We start from the raw sequence: 18,030 nt of genomic DNA, 5'->3' as shown, positions 1-18,030 counted from the left end.
TAAAGTTATAAACAACGTGTCATTGATGTAAATATTTTTCCGCCAAAATATACTATTTTTCCTGTACTATGAAGGAAATAAAAGCTCGCGCGAGCCCGAGTGAGTAGGTACTTAATAGAAAAGTACCTATACTGTTACGAAATTCAACGTTTAATGAATATGACAGTTGTGAGGAAGAAAAATAAAAACGCCGTTAAAATTACATATTTTCAATATTATTTTTATTTATTAAAAATATAACCTAACTATATATATGACTTTATAGTTAAATTCAATTACAACTCGAACAACAAATAACTCGCACGTTTGTCGAAACTGGAATAATCAACCTCAGTCTTCAAACACAAATTATGATTAAAAATCGAACAATTCTACACCAACAACTGGTGCAAATTATGAGCACAGACATCAGAGCTGTCGAGCCCGACCGACCCGCCCTCGTCCTCGCCCTTTGGCCTCCACATAAATACTTATGTACTTATGTATAACATTGCACCTTCATTTCTTATCAATAGATACATTTAAACAATTAAACCAATATCGTACTTAATAAAAATATGCTATCAAAAAGGTATAATTCAGATTAAGCGCTAATTAATTATGTTCTAATTCAGTATTCATCATCGGACACAATCCGGTGATTGACAAATACGAAGTTTCATGTCAAACTAATATTAGGTTTTAGTAAGTACAATTAAATAAACAAAAAGAAATTGCCGAACCACACAATTTGTGAGAAAGCTTGCAGCCGATTAAATAAATATGCTAAGTCATAACAAAAAAAAACAACAATTTACAATTTACTAAACCAAAATTAGAAGTGGAAACCCAGAAGAAGCCACGCGTAGTAGTGTAAAGTTGCCTCTCTCAAAACGTGTAAACCTACATGTCACTTGATCATCGAAAAAGCAACCAAAGCTGAACCTGAGAGTATATTCAAGGTTTAACTTGCTTTCTTCCTTAACGTAGCTTCTTGCACATTCCCCTGCTTACATTTGCTTACAGCACAGTGACATAATTTATTTAATAATATTTTTGTCTGTTATTTTGTAAGTTGTAGTCCAGTTATTCCGAATACAATCATACGATACGAACAACGGTCCTAGAAATAATAACATTCAAACAACAACAGTTTTACATGATGTATACCTACCGCATAATTTCAATCTTACTCTCACTTATTCTGCTCCTGATATGTATGAGACGCGGACTGGTTGTGCTAGTTTTGTCGTGCTCCACATAATTAGGCAACGAACGAAAAGTGAGCGTGTAAAAAGTTAATAAATAAAACAAGCAAGATGACCAATTTTATGTAGACAGCTCTATGGTTTTATTTTTTCGAATCTCTTCTTAGGCTACACAATTCTTGACAAAAACCAATAGCTGGTAGACATTTTAGAGTAGATAGATACATGGGTATTTTAGGCAGTGTAAAAATGTGTACCTACTTTCTTTAGTGGTATCTTAATACAAAAACACCAATCTGGCTGGAGAGTATTGGGGATTTATAGATTTTTGTATTTTCAAATACTTATGTGGCTGTGTGACATGTTTTACGCGAAATATGATCTAAGCAAGGTGAAATTTTAATACCTACCTTTAAATTATTATCTGTAGAATGAACAAGCGGATTTAGTCTAATCTACATATAATTTATAACTCGATCAGGTGTTTTAAAAAGTATTTATATTATATTAATAGGATATTTTGGTAACTGAATATAAAAATTGAAAAGCCAACATATGTATTTCGGTGGGGCATTTGCCACATGATTGAGAATGTAAAATTTCAAATAAATGGTTGGTTGGTTAACCTTGCATTTTAGTGCTTAGATATCAATAAAGGAAGCAGTGTATATCTACATACTACCTTTTACGCACTTATAATTTATTCGCCTAAAATCGAAATGGAATTTCAGAGTACCTAAGTAAAAAAAAACAGGTAGGTAGATTACGACCATTAAAGAACAGAAAACAAACTTAACAAGCATTTCAAATGTTCAGACAAAATTATAATTAAAGTTTTGATATTACAGCATTCCACATCAAGTAAGTAAAGTAAGTGGCACCATAATTTAATTTAATATATTAATATAAATTCGCTTATAATATTAGCGCTAACTACGGCAGAATACAGATGTCCCAAAAAAAACTTATTCGAAAGGATGTGTCAATTAAATATTTCTATGTATCCTATTAAAAGAGAAAAAAATATAACTATTGTTTTGATGAAGAACGTAATTTTTTATCAAATTGTCATTAAACATTATTTTATTCACTTATACATTATATAATATAATATTATATATTTATTTATATATTTGTCATTCGTTCATTACCTATACAAGGCTTATTCAAATTATTTCTGAATATTTCAGCGATGGTTGGGTTCGGTTAACTAAATAACCCTGTGAATGTTTTTCGAATTTTTGAATTGTACTTAGTTAACAAATTCAAAATGCACCACGTCAAATGCATGACTAAAATTATGAATAATTCCGATTTACAAGGGTATTCAGTCAAACTAACCCAAAAACCTGAAATATTCCGGAAGAATTTGAAGACATCTTGTATATCTACTACCTACTCAAACGAAATTAGGGGCCAAATCTCTTTACGAAGCATATTAACCCTTTTCCAGAAATAGTGCATATAGCGACCACATAAATGTACCATCAGCCCACAGCGTCAGCCAAATATGTGGTCTACCACCCTAAAGTTTATACGTGTCTGTCAACTTGAAAGTTCGACTTTATCGACATACCTATTCATTTGATAGGAACTTATTTAAAAATTGATAGACCACTTATTTGGCTGAAGGTACACAAATATTAGACTACTTGCTAAATTTACAATATGGTATAAAATCAATTGAAAGCGTCAAAAATATTATTCGTTTTTAAATGAATCCTTCATAGGTTAAAAATATAAAACTGTGATCTATATTGTGGTAGCGGGGCCTGGAAATGGGTTAAAGTAAGTACCGCGGTCAGTGTACTTACAGATTGACTGCAATACACTGTTCTTTAAAAGGCACTTTCACTCATTTTGCTTTTAAACATTGATCCCAGGCCCAGGCAGTATAGGTAAAAAAAGTTAAGAAGATGACCAGTTGTTATGTAGTCGTAACACGTCCATATAGATAAGTCGACGTTCCGTATTCGAAAAATGACATACAACAGGCCATGTTCTTAAGTTTTTACCTATATTTATTGCCTTTGACGGTGCCTCAAGTGGTGCTACTGTCAAAGTCTATATAATTCGTTCAAAAATTCATAAATGTGAAGGTACTTTAAGCTGACCTTAATAGGTACTTTTCAAATTTGAATTCAAAATGAAATAAAGAATAAAATACTTATTTTTAAGATATCACAGAAAATTGTACCTACCCTAGGTACAATATCCTGTAATATCCCTATATTATAGTAGGTAAACGAATAACATATATGGAATAAGTCCTTAGAACAAAAACACCGTCAATATTGTTCGCAGAAATCCGAGCATTCCACATCGGATAAGCTGTTGCTGTCATTGTTTTCTGTGGATTCTAGAGGCACGAAAATGAAGTAGGCTACAAGCCAGAGTGTATTAAAAATAAATCCTATTTTGCTCCAGCACAATATGTAAGGTATCATACTTAGACTAACAGTTTTTCGATGTCCATTCATTTTAGATTGCTCTTTACAAAACATAGCCTGAGAATAAAATGGTACCGAAGACATTTTACGAAAATCATCTCTATTCTAGCTCTTTTAAAACTCAGGTTACAACAAGCCTATTGCAAAGGACATATTTATATTCTCAAGCCACGACTTTGTTGATTTTATCACTGAGCCGGTAAGGGCGAGAAGGGGGTCAGTCTGTGTTGCAATATTATGATGGATGCGAAATTGACAAAGAAACCAGATGACTGAACATATAGGTTTTTGGTATTACGCGTCTACATCTATAATTACTAATAAAATTAATTATCTTTATGGTTCTTCCAATATAAATACAGTTTTCCTATCATAGGAAACAATAACATCAATGACGAACCCACTACCTTGTCCCCAGAAGTTCGACAAATCCACATCTTATACATTATGTGATCACTTCAGCAGGTTTATAAATTAATTTTAAATTAATTCTTATGTGATACATTACTCTGATATGCACTTACATTAGAAGTTTATAACAAGGACATTTGTGCTATACAAATCATAAACGACAAGACGGGCTAAGCGAGGAAACGTGTGCATTCATATTTGTGATGTCATTCATTCATTACTATCCTAACTTGCACTTCCAACCATACCTTTTTACAAATTTAAGCCAAAAAAAAAGTGCCATTCGGTGACTTGGCGTTTAGACAAATTTTATTAAAGTACCTATATACACAGACAACAAAATAAGGAGCTTTGAACATGAAACTACCGTGAAACTCACTCATATTAAATAATATTCTAACGGATAACTCACGTCTTAAACTGAGTTTAGCTCGATTTGCGTGTTGCGGCAGCCGCCGAGTCGCGTGCTCCTGAGAAGAAGGGCTACGAAAGAGCCCGAAACATGTCGAGCTAAACTCGGTTTAAGACGTGAGTTATACGTTACAATATCATTTAATATAAAACAAGGAGTTATCTTTACGTCATACTTACTTTACTTAAGTGGAAGTGGGATGGTGATATGAGGCACACAAACAAAATAAATCTATTTTCATAAAATAAGTGTACAAGGGGCTAAAATTATCAAAACAGGTGACTACGTTTATGGATGTCCCCTTTTCAATCTAAAAATTGCGATTAGGTACACTTTGGTAAAATTCTGATATTTATTTCACAAATGAACAATACTTGAATGTTAATTATATACGTCGCGATCCCATCCCAGCGCTTATTATTATTACAACACGAAGTTTACGTGAATTTCAAGAACGTTAAAAACAAAAACAGTTTCATCGTCTTATAAATGAACGCGCACTGTGATGTTATGCAATGAATGAAGTAGGTATTTATGCGTCACGTAACTAGACCGTGACAAGCAGCTAAACAACATTTTTTAGGTAAATACACGGTGATGATAAATAAACTAACCTTAATCAATAAGTAGGAAACATCTACCATTATTGGCTTCTAAAGTTCGCTTCTTGGTTATCACAATTGTTTAATTTTGTGTTCTGTGAAATATATTTTATTTCCAAATAATAAACCGAATTACTTATAATTTATGCATGTTTTTATGTATAACAATTTTTAGAAACCTATAAAATCAATATTTAGTAAAGAAGGATATCAAAGCTGCAATAATCTTGATTGCCATATAGGTAGTTACAATGATCATTTATTTGATCGGTGGCTATTCCCGCCGCCATCAAATAAATACCACTGGTAACTGGTTTTTTTTTGCACATCTGTTTTGTAAATAAAATAAATAACCTACCAGAAATATGTGTAATAGGCTACGCTAAATTATGGACGACAAACTTTATTCAGAGTCCTGACGGGCCACATGAAAATTAAGTTAAGAAGGTGATGAAATAGGATTGTATTCGAAAGCGTCCCGAACTTCAAAAAACAGATTTGAACACACTTGATGCCATCACAAAAGTTTGAAATTAATTAATAGTTTGAAATTACGATATCTTAGGCCCCCGCGGTACAAAATTATCTTTATCCTGTGTAAAACAAAAAATCGCTTCTTAGTAGGTATCTACAATACTCAGACCAGAGTTGGGTATTATTTTTAATAAACTAATTGTTCCAATGAATAACAGGCTAGATTCCTAAAAATATGTAATTAGTCCGTCAATTAGATTTTCAAAAATATCGGACTCGGTATTTTTTCATTTCTCAATGAAACAAAAGAATATGGACATCTAGCCGGTTAAAGTTCCCGGTGACGTCACACCTATGTACACTTTTTAATAAGGTTCTTATGTCTTATGGAGGAACGTCACGCCCCCCCCCCCTCCTCACTCCCGAACTTTGATGCGCTTCAATATTTGTCCTTTTTGTTTAATCGACAAAAGCAATAAACACGTGCCCAATATTTTTTGATAATCTACGTAACGGACTGATTAAGTAGAACATAATTATTTTTTCCCAGAAATCTACCCAATTGATGGTTGCGAAATTAATCGCGATTAAATTAATCAGCCAAATTTTCGAATGATGATTGGATTGAATCATCAATTTGATTTACATATATCGAATAAAAATTTCGAATAAATGTAGGAAAATTTATATTTGGCTGTAACAACATTTCAGTTTTCTCGCACAATCCCTGATGAAGCAGCTTGTACATTGTCTCCCACTCAGTCGGAACAGCTTTATAGGTGCGGATAAGTTCATAATAATGAATGATTATTAATCAGGGGTCGGACAAAAAGTGCCGATGACGTCAAAGTGCTGATTTCAAATAGTATTTTTGATTTTCATAAACAATTATAACTTATCATTTATCAACCTCTTTATTAAACGATATGAAATTTATTTTATTGACTGAATTTCATTGATTTATTTACGATTATTTTGTTACTTCATTAATGCTACTTTGTTACTACATGTCACACGGAAGTTTAAATAAAAACATCATCTTGTGTGCAGGATTACGTCATTTTTACGTCATCTGCACTTTTTGTCCGACCCCTGATGATTATCATATCACTCAGGGAAGTCATAGTCATCAGGGTTACCCACCAAAATATGGGAAAAGATTTTTGTTCTGCTTCGTTTTCATAATTATTTCTAAGTGGTAACTTTCAGAAAATTGTGTTCCTAGTCCTTGCTATCAAATTAGGGAAACTCTTTACCACTAGTAACAAAGTGACGGCAAATGACATAAGTTCAAATAACATTTTTTAAACAGTTCGAAGTATTTACTTTTATTTAATTAATAATTAAATGAAGCGTAAAACTTAAAGTGCGGCAAAACCTCAACCGCATTTTAACTCTTTACCAGGCCACGACGAACAAACGTGTCTTAAAAATAGCTTTATATAGATTTGTAACCGTACTGACCGTCGTGTACGAAATGGCATTACTTAAGTCAGAAATGTTCCCGTAAACGTGGGATACGACGATCCCATTAGCTCTCTGAATACCTAATGAAATGAACCGACATATTCAATGTAGAGTAATTAGATTGCAGATCACATGATTGTTGATCAGGCCGATGGAGATTTGTCTCCCACTTAGTATTTCATTTACCTGACAGGTTTTTCATAGTAAAACCATTGACCGCGCTAAGGGCAGAATAACTCGCACATAGTCTAACTCTAACAAGGCTATGGGGTACCTATGGGGTACCTAGTCAACCCACATCCTAATTCTAGACATGATTTTTTTATAAAGTTACGTTAAATTTAATAATCTTATAACACAACGAAGCTACGTTTGAACCTCGCACTTAACAAGAACAGTTCAAAAAATAAAAATTCAACAAATAGGAGACGGGTTCGGGTTTCGCCATATAACACTGTAATTGCTGGTCAAGTCATTTCAAATTACTACCAAAGATACATTATTGATCACAGAAACGTGTTTTGTTTGAATAAAGATCATGGAATCATATTTTCACAGATTCATATAATGTTTTTTTAGGATATCTAGAGCAAAACCTGAGTATAGTAAACGGAGTACAATGTGGGAGACGTATCTCCCTCCACCTGATTAAGGGTTAATGCGCTTCAGTGTAGCAGTTAAGTGAGTCCGTTTTATCTTTATTTTAATAGATTACCACATACAGCTGCAACTAGGCGACAGTTGGTATGTTTTATTAAAATGTTACATAAAAAATATATATTGTGGTGCGCATTTTTGTGTATTAGGATTCTATAAATTTGAAGTTAGCTCGTACTCGTGCTTGTGACCTAATGCTCAATCACTAAAAGTTAGTTAAGAACGATTTAGCTGGTGACGGCGCTGCGAGCGTTATGGAAGGCCCTATATGGTGACATAAATACATCATAATGGATCACTAGGGCTAGCTTTATATACAAAATCGAAGGCCGCTAAAATATCACTGTTTATTACTAAGTAACAATATATACAAGGATTTGCCCTGCCTGCAGGTCAGTAGCTTGAGCGATTTACTTTGTACAGAATGGGCGCAGACATCCTCAACCATCCATTATTAATTTCACCAGTACATGAAATACAGGTTTCAGCATCAATGTCATTTTTTTATTTAATAATAAGTAGGTAGATGAACATTCAAGTGTTTTAACAGAAAAGTTCCTTTTACGTTATGATCAAGATACGGATTTCAAGTAATTTATTTAGGAAATTTTAGCACTACAAGTGTGTGAAAATCTTATTGCAGGATTTTAGCTTGACCAACAAACAAACAAAGATACATTGAATATTAATAAAATGTTTGTAAAAAGAAACATTAAGTAAAAATATGTCATTAGGTATTATCCTAATATGCTGGAAATAAGAAAATTTTTGATAATTTTTGTTACTCAATTACGTCTTAACCGATTTCGATAAAATTTGGTATCAAGGGAGATTGTTGAAAGAATATATGATAACTTTTATCCTGGAAAACTTGCATAGATTTTAGGACTTGAAGGCTAATAATAACATACTATCGACTAAAAGGGTATAGCAGGATAGCCTATGAAAAATTGCCCCCAAAGCTTGGGATTTAAAACTAAGGCCAAAAGATTCCTTCTAAGGATATAACACAATCAACTAAGTTTTATTTTGAAACGATTTCGAGCTTGTGGGTGAGTTTCTTAAAGTAATTAGAATTAAAAAAAAAACATAAAAACTCCCCTGCAGCTAGAATAATAATAGTAATGTAATGACTTGTCTTTGATGAAGTTTGATTCGTTATTGAGGAAGATGCGGTTGTTTTGAACATTGACACGAAATAGCTATAGAAAAATTTACTTTCTTTGCTCTCATGCGTAACTAGTGATGTAACGTGAAAAAAAACGACTGTTAGTCTTGTTTTTTTTAACTGTTTTTTTTTTCAGAAATAAAATCAATAGGAAGTTAATTGTTTTATTGAGGTATGTTTTCAAATTTCTTACATTTTACTGAAATAACAAATCGAATTAAGTACTCATCAATAAATTAATCAAAAATTTAATCTTCCTCTGCGTCACCGTCAGTAACCAACTACGTTCAAACAAACATAGACCGAACGGAGATTTCCCGTGCGCAGTTTGAATGTTGCCAATATATTCATGTAAACTTGGTACTATTCAACCAAAACGGTATGGTAGATTTATAAATAAATAAAAAACTCTAATATTAACTGTTAAGTATTAATCTTTTACGGAAACTGCATTTTTAATTTTAAATTCTGTACTCTTGAAAAAAAAACATGCTCCAGAAAAAAATGTGTTTTTTTTTATGATTTTTTTTCACTTTTATAAACGATAGAAAATAACAGTTTTTTGACAACAATGCATGACTTTGTGTTAGACGAGTAAAACCACCGCTCTGTGAATTAAACCTACATTTTGTAGTGATTTGGAAACAATAAATAAATAAATATCACTGGACATTTGACACCATTTGACCCAGTCCCAAACTAAGCAAAGCTTGTACTATGGATACTAGGCAACTGATAACATGCTTATATACATAGATAAATACATACTCAAATATATATTAACCCTGTTCCAGGCATAGTGCATATAGCGACCACATAAATGTACACAAATATTCGACCTTGCTGAATTTACAATATGGTATAAAATCAATTGAAATCGTAAAAATATTATTCGTTTTTAAATGAATCCCTCATAAGGTTAACAATATAAAACTGTGATCCATTTTGTAGTAGCGTACCTAGTCGCGGGGCTGGAAAAGGGTTAAACATCCAAAACCTCATCCTAACCTAACCACTTGACCATCCGGTCGTCTTATTTGAAAACAAACTTTTCATTGTGTTAAGACCTATCGAGTTAATATGGAGTTTTTTATTCTTAGTACTTTAAAAAATTCAGCAACAAGTTTCAAATAGTTCCAAAAACAAACTTATAGCTAATTTCGTAAAGCTTTTATTTTACTTAAAAGGCATGTAAAGATCTTGTGATAGGTACTTCATTTGAAGGCTTGCACATCAGAACTATAATGAAATGGGTACATTGACGTTTGTATCTATAGCTAGTTGCTAGGCTAGGGTGTCAAAAAAACGCAAAAAAATTGGGTTGCACAGAAAAATTGCAAGTTTAGTTTTTGCCAGCTTGCTTAAAGAGTATCTGAATGACATTCGTAACCAGCCTACGCATCTGCATCAATCGTCAGGTCGCATGTACATTTATGATTTCAATTTACATCAAGCAATTTTATTGTATCTCAAGTAAACATAAACAACATTTCTCGAACTAACCGCGTGTACAACAATACTGCGTCTTCATTTTCATACGAATCTAGTTTAGACATAATCCAGGACGCATTACGCTAGTAACCAGTGGCAGTGTTTTTTACGCTTTGTGGCGAAAATTGCTTAAGAACAAAGAACCCGATTGTCATGTTCTTGTCACTGAAGGTGTAAACGAATGATTATGTAAATACGATACGGTTTAGTTTTTAAGCCACTATTGGTCTTTCAAATTGCTATACGTTAAATATTCGGATTTGGTATATTAAAAAAGGAAATGTAGGAATTCGCCGTTTTTAACAACGCCGTCTCATATCGCAAATACGAAAAACCTGCAGAGATAGGCACACTTTTGTACTTTTTTGCCAGGCTTGAAATGTATAAATAAGTAAAATTAAACGGTTGTGAACTCGTGCTGTAAAGAAAATTACTAAAATTTATCTTCAAAAGCAAAACAGATTAACTATCATCCAATAATTCGCTGTACAGAGGCCTTAAACAAGATGTCTGTTGTATATTTGTTAAAGAGAGCTATATAATTTCGTGCACTTAGTCAAGCGTTAACGCAGCGCTCGTAAACATTCATTTATGAGTAGGTACCTACTGGACAACAATGTTACCACAAAATTATTTTGATTGAATTTGGAGCTAGCCTGTGCTACTCGCTTTATACACAACTTTACATATTCATAATCAAAATAATATAATAAATAGAGAACTCGATTACTGTCGATTTAACTTCTATATATCTAAGAAGCTCAAATTAAGAAAACCACTGATGTATCCCGCATACCAAATTTTTCATAATTGACAAGCCCGTGTGTTTATAAAATTAAATATAAAACATCTAAAGCAAACGGGCAAGTACAAAAATGACTAGGACTAGCGTACTTCTACTACTTCTCATGACAGATGGTAGACAAAAACATTCAGTTTTAGGCGAATGTTAATTCAAATGGTCTTTAACGCAATGAGTTTTGAAGTAAAAATTGCGGAACATAGATGAAAGCCAAATCAATAGCACTTCAGGTTCTCCCGACATATCAATCGTCCTTTGCCGCCAGTGCTCCAGTGATGGCAAGCACTAGTGACATAGTGAAACTAATATCAATTTTCTAGCTTAAACTTTACATGATACGAAATGCGTTATCTTATAAAAATAATAAAAATTCTCATATTCAATTTAAATACCTAGTTATTCGCTTCTTTAAAAGTAAACCAACCCAACAAACTCGTACTTCACAGAACTTTTTAATTTCAAACTAATCAATTTGATGTTTATATGCTGAGTAAACATTAACGTCTGTTTTATCTTTACACTAAAGGTCTTGTCCCACGAAACCGTATCATACCATAACCATAATAGGAACGTGTCGGGCAAAAATATATTCTTTGTATTGAAAAGTATGAGACTATACCCACTAGCCCGTTTCTTAACCAACCATCGCAGCCTTGCACGGGCAGAGACCTTAAGAAAGTTTCCTGCTTTTAGATAAAACGATTTTATTTTCATCGAGGAACGGATATTTGAAGCTGAACAACGCTAAAACTGTGCCTCAGAATCTGGTAGGTACAATCCTGGCTAAAAGAATACTATTTAGTACGTCGGTTAGATTATCATAAAATATTGGATGCATATTTTTGCTTTTGTCAATCAAACAAAAAATTACAAAGATGAAAATGAAAAGTTAGGAAGTGAGGGCCCGTGACGTCACTAATAAAAATCGGTCAAGTGCGAGTGCGAGCGACTGGCGCATGAAGGGTTCCGCAACTCCGTACAATATTTTAAACACAAATAGTTCAGTAATAATTTTTTGTTAAAAATTCTAATACAAGCTTTTTTGCTGGCGGTACTTTTTGCCCCTGGTCACCAAAGTAGGTAGTCGTTAAGACGAATAAAAAAATTCAAATCTAAGTTGAAATGTTAATTCCACCCGAACAAACATAACTAGTTACATTACATTACAAGTTAATAAAAACATATCGCCAAAATGTAAGCACTAGATGCAAGTATTTTGAATAAAGAATAATTTTAAATTCTCATCCTCTTTGGCTGTCGCCCTGTCGGAAGCTGAATAGCGCTTTACTCTTGCCATGCGCTGCGGCAGAAAAAAAATAGCTGTCAGCTTGGTTCATTCGCGGGAAATTCAGCGGACTTCGTATGTTGTGTAATTAAATAATTAGAAGCTCGACTAGTGTGAATAAATTTTAAACTGTATTATAAAACTTGTAAATAGTGTTAAATACTTAGTATGTTTTTTTTTTTAGTGTAAAAAGCAATAGGTAAACATAGTGATTATACGGTGTGGATTTGGCGAGCGCTTTATCAAAGTTGGCTTCATTGAGGTTTGTGGTTTATAAATAGCTTTATTAATTTTGCACAAAAACGAATAAACCACACAATCAGACAGTCACTATATTATACTATCGAAGCTTTTATAAAACATCATTAAAATCGCAAACTTAAAAGGTAAATATTCAAACGAAATAGCTAGTTGTTGCTAGGCGACTCGGTCGCTTTGCCTTAGCAACGGTTATTAACGCCTAGCAACCAAAAAACGCTGAAAAAAACATTTCTTGTACGACGACCCCCTTTAATTTGTAACTTTACTTTATTTTTAGTATTTGTTGTTAAAGCGGCCTCAGTAATACATAATCTGTGAAAAATTCAAGTGTAACTTTTACGGCTTAAGAGATAGAGCCCTGTGACAGACGGACGTCTACAGACACGAACAGACAGACAGATAGTGGAGTCTCAGTAAAAGGATCCCGTTGGCACCCTTCGGGTACGGAACCCTAAAAAGTGTAGGTACTTAGGTGTTAGGTCAATACGGAAATTTATTTAAACTACTACATCTCCATATTTTTTTTGTTTATTTGGCAAAAGAAAAAAATTTTGTCCATATTTTTGACATATTTTTTGATAATCTAATTGACGGAGTAATTATGTTTTTTAGGAATCTAGCATTAAGAGCGTTTATACCTGCCGAGCTTGCTTCGTTGCATTTTTGTTAGTTTTTTTCGATTATTCTATAAATATTGAATTAAAATTTAAAATACAAACTGAAATATAGATGCACAGAAAAGCAGCAGTGGAGTAGCGGTATAGCACGTGGCACGGAATGCCGAGGACCTGTCTTCGATTCCCAGTGCTGGTCTTATTTTTCTGGTTTTTCTGTGCATCTATATTTCAGTTTGAATTTTCAATTTAGGTTTTACGGGACGACCGTAAAAGTAAAAATTTGGAATTAAAATTAAAAATACAAAAAGATTCCAAAAAACCAATCTGAATTAAAATTAAAAATGTGGTCTGATAGAACTGTTCTTAATATATAAATTAATGTGTTTACTTCAATAATTATGCGTAATAGACTTTTATTTTCTTTGAAAACCGTTATAATAAGCATTTGTTCGTGTTTAAAGAATATAAGTCTATCACGAATAATTATTGGAGTAGACACATTAACTTATATATTAAGAACAGTTCTATCAGACCACATTTTTAATTTTCATTCAATTTTTATGGAATAATCGAGAACACCTAAGAATAATGCAGCGTTGCCAGCTCAGCAGGTATAAACGCTCTTAGCAGTACTTACAATATTGCAAAGGTCGGGAATAAACAATAAAGGGCGAGAAGAGTTTGACGGACGAAGAACTTCACCTATTATTTTCACCACAATTAAACGAAAATTTCCGTGCATATCTATATTTATATATAAATATACTAGCTGTTGCCCGCGGCTCCATCCCCGTTGTAATTTTTCCAAGTTTTCTTCCATAAAAACCTTCTCCTGACAATAACGCACACAACAAAATAAGAATAAGCGAAATCGGTCCAGCCGTTCCCGAGTTTTGAGCTTAGCAACACATTTTAAGATTCATTTTTATTTATTTACGCGTCTACACGCCACATACACACACGTAGACGCGCACTAAGAAAGGATTTTTAGAAATTCCCACAGGATAGGGAATAAATAGGATTTATATTTTCGCTTCAAAGTGGCCCTAGCTCCGTAATTATAAATATTCGAGACTTCAATTTGGCATGCGGGTAGGTAATACTAACAGGTAAAAACTTTTTCGCAGGTGGTAGGACCTTGTGCAAGGTCCGCCCGGATTGCTACCACCATCTTGCTCGCTAATCCTGCCGTGAAGCAGCAGTGCTTGCACTGTTGTGTTTCGGCGTGGAGAGTAAGACAGCCGGTGAAATTACTGGCACTTGAGGTATCCCATCTTAGGCCTCTAGGTTGGCAACGCATCTGCAATTCCCCTGGTTTGCAGATGTTTATGGGCGGTGGTGATCTCTTACCATCAGGAGACCCACTTGCTCGTTTGCCATCCAGTCGAATAAAAAAAAAAAAAAAGATTTTTTTTGTGTCCTGCGCTGAGGTACGCATGCGCGTCATTTAAATTTGACTGACATTTGTTTTGCAAGTTACTGAGCTGATTTCAAATTTTCATATTTTTATATTTTTGATTGTAAACAGCTCTAAATTATCATACCAACGTGTGTTATGAAGTGGTGCAGGAGCACAAAATTAGAATGTCCAGGGATCACTTTCCACTCTTAAGTGTAGTCGCAAAATTATATTTAAATTTAAAAATGTTCAAATACATTATCAGTTGGAGATGGTCAGTATTGTGCAAAATCAAGTCTGTGGTCTATGGCTCACATAATGTAAATGACAGTTTCCTCACCCCTCTTCATACTTTCTTCTTTCCTGTATCGCCCAAACAATAGGTACAAACAGTCTTTATTTTTATGATAGCTAAACTCAAACAAACCAACATTATTGAAAGTTTTCATTGATTTATGTTACAATTTTTTTTCATGACTTTTAGTGTGAATAATATATGATGCAATAGTTAATGTCAACTGGTCGTCACCTTTTACAAAAGATTGCTTTTTCCGATGCAGAGACGTTCATTATTGAAGAGTCCTGGTGCTTCACCACCCGTTCCATTTCACCATATGCATTACGAGGAGCATAAATTGCTTAAAAACTGTGTTAAAATAATTGCAATTAAACCCGTGAAATACTTGGTGGTCAACTGTGGTCTTCATTTGTCTTTATCATTAGTTCCACTCCATCAAATGATGATTTTCAAGAGCAAATGCACGAATTACTACTAAATATATCCAAATTACCATAGGTGCCCCTACAATATTTGAAAAGTTCCCTCGATTTCGTTAGGATCCAATAATCAGATCCTGATTTCATGCCTATGGGAACTAATTGGAGTGTTCCTATACAAAGGTTTTTTTTTTTTCAAATCGATTCATAAGTAAATGACGGAGTTCTGAGTTAACAACCAAAAAATACAACCGAATTGATAACCTCCTTTTCCTTTAAATCGCTTAAAAAAAGCAATTATTATCAATATATGACACGTCATTGAAACGTTAGCTGTAAGAAGTGATCCGTTTGAACGTCAGGTTGTCATCTGACATTGCATCACGCGAGCCAACCAATCCCTGCACTCTTTCTGAATTTTAACCAATCAACGAGCACGTCTATTTGCAACCTCGAAATTGATTCGTATTTGAATCATAAGTCGTTTTGGTTTTAGGTATGGCCTCTTTTTGTGTGGAATTTGTTCTGAGTTACGCTTCCTGATATTATTTGTTCGTAGTATTAAACACAATACTTGTCTGGTTGTGCTCCTAATAACGAAACCTTCGCAACACAGCCTTACCATCACCCTCTACTTATTTACGAATTGCTTTTTCCCAACCTTTGCAATAATGTACTTTTAAATATATAATATTGAAATAATTATTACCATTTTAGTATTACTCCAACATATATGCATATAAAGAATACAATTTAGTGCTATTCTCTGGAATGTTGAAAACAAAATATTCGGATAAGAATTTGATAAAGGCCACATTTAAAATCTTGTAATAATCCCGAGGCAAATTATTACTGATCAATAGTGCTCGGAATAGTCAAGAGTAAATTTACAAAGTAGCTAGTTTTATTGTCTCTTGCTGGAAAACTTAAATCAAGATTTAGTTGTTAAACCTACAAGCTTAACGGTTCCATACATTTTTACACTACGAAACTGGGCTTAACATTAAGTAATTCGGAGGTTTAATAATTTTCCAGCAAGCGGCCATTAGCAAGACAAAGTAACATTGAGTTGATACGTAGCCAATTTCAGTCACGCTCTACTTATATGAAATTTACTCTATATCGTATTGAATCTGTATATTCCGAGTACTGCTTTTAAGTTGAGAGATCGCCTCAACTACCACAGCAGGGCCTGTCGGGTCACAAGGCCAATTCTCAAGTAACTTTATATAAATGTAGGAACTAAGTCGATCCAAGTGTACAAGTCTCACAAAAGCTTATGTAATAGCGATAAACCGAACGGTAAAAAAAAGACTTATGTTTTTAAATCATACATAATGTGCAATCCAACAATATACAAAGGTACTCTTGTTTACCAAATAAAAACGATTATTTTCTTCCGATTTTAAATTATTGATTTCGAAGTATGTATTTCTTTAATTTCTTTTTCTACGTATAATAAACAATTTGTAACACGTCCATTCTTTCTTAAGTCGAAGTTGATTTTATAAAAAAATATTAGTTTAATTTGAATGGTGCAAAAACTAAAGACTGTGCTCTTCTTACTGGTCGATAATACAAGTCTCATATCAGACATGTAATTTTGGACTACGCCCCAATGTACTATTTAGTAAACTTCGATATCAGTTACATATTGGACGACTCGTTGCCACCGAATGTGACAAAACTCTCAGGTAAAGCCTTAAGTTACAAATATCACGTTACTCCGGCAACTTCAGATCGAAATCAAACAGCTCCGACAAGCCTTCGTCGTGGTCCAGGCAGAAGCCGTAGTCGGTCGCGGACATCGGCGGTTCCAGGGCCAGGAAAGGCTCCAGCTCCAATGCTTCTGAAATTATACATCAGCGTATTATATTTCATTGATTTGTATACTTAGTTTCATTACAATAAAATAAGGTGATCAAGTAAAAGGGAACGTTTTTTTAAATTTATAACCACATATGTGATAATAAAGTAAATTTATAGAAGCCACCAAATAATATATGGTCTAATTAAAACTTATTAATTGTTATAGTTAAAACTAGGGTGAAGACACTCGCCAACGGTACCATGACGCTAAATAGGCATATTTAAAAAAAGGGAACTATATTTTTTGACACTTAAATTTAGATCTATCACTAAACTGTGATACCCTAATTATTATATCTATCCCTAAGTAAGAAATATATTGCTCATCAAATTAATCAAATCTGTCTCTAAGTATGAGTCATCAGATTAATGTAAACCTGTATCCTAAATTATAGTTTGATCATTAAAATTCGATCACCAAAATAATAGATCTGTCACCTAATAAAAAGATCAGTTCCTTAATTCGATGCTTCTACCTATTTTACTAAGGTAGGTCTGGTTAAGTACGACGACGAGGAGTGTTAGGTAGAACTGCGACCCTCAGTGCCAGAACCGTTTTTTTTTTTGGTAATACTTGTATGATGAATATAAATGTTTGTAGTAGGTACTTGAGTCTTGGATGTTTGTATGTATTTAAGTATACATATATGTATGTATGTCTACCCGTAATTTAGCACCCATAGAACAATTTTTGATTAGTTTGGGGCTCGGTCAATTGGTTTAATTTGTGAAAAGATTATTATTATTTCATTCATTGTATC

The 18,030-nt window shown here is 33.5% G+C and overlaps 1 protein-coding gene across 2 annotated transcripts in view; it reads right to left on the bottom strand.

The window, feature by feature from the left end:
• Positions 1-199: 199 nt before the first annotated feature.
• LOC141430725 (uncharacterized) overlaps positions 200-18,030 on the bottom strand; it is an 87,575-nt gene continuing 69,744 nt past the window's right edge. For both annotated transcript variants that reach the window (XM_074091604.1, XM_074091607.1), the window contains one exon: positions 200-17,249. In XM_074091604.1, coding sequence (XP_073947705.1) covers positions 17,122-17,249 — 128 coding nt within the window. In that variant the 3' untranslated portion in view covers positions 200-17,121. The remainder of the gene's footprint in view (positions 17,250-18,030) is intronic.

This window comes from Choristoneura fumiferana, chromosome Z, assembly GCF_025370935.1.
Source record: "Choristoneura fumiferana chromosome Z, NRCan_CFum_1, whole genome shotgun sequence".
NCBI classification, from domain to species: domain Eukaryota; kingdom Metazoa; phylum Arthropoda; class Insecta; order Lepidoptera; family Tortricidae; genus Choristoneura; species Choristoneura fumiferana.
Note: the sequence above shows the minus strand (reverse complement) of the source record. Positions and strands in the feature narration are given on the sequence as shown.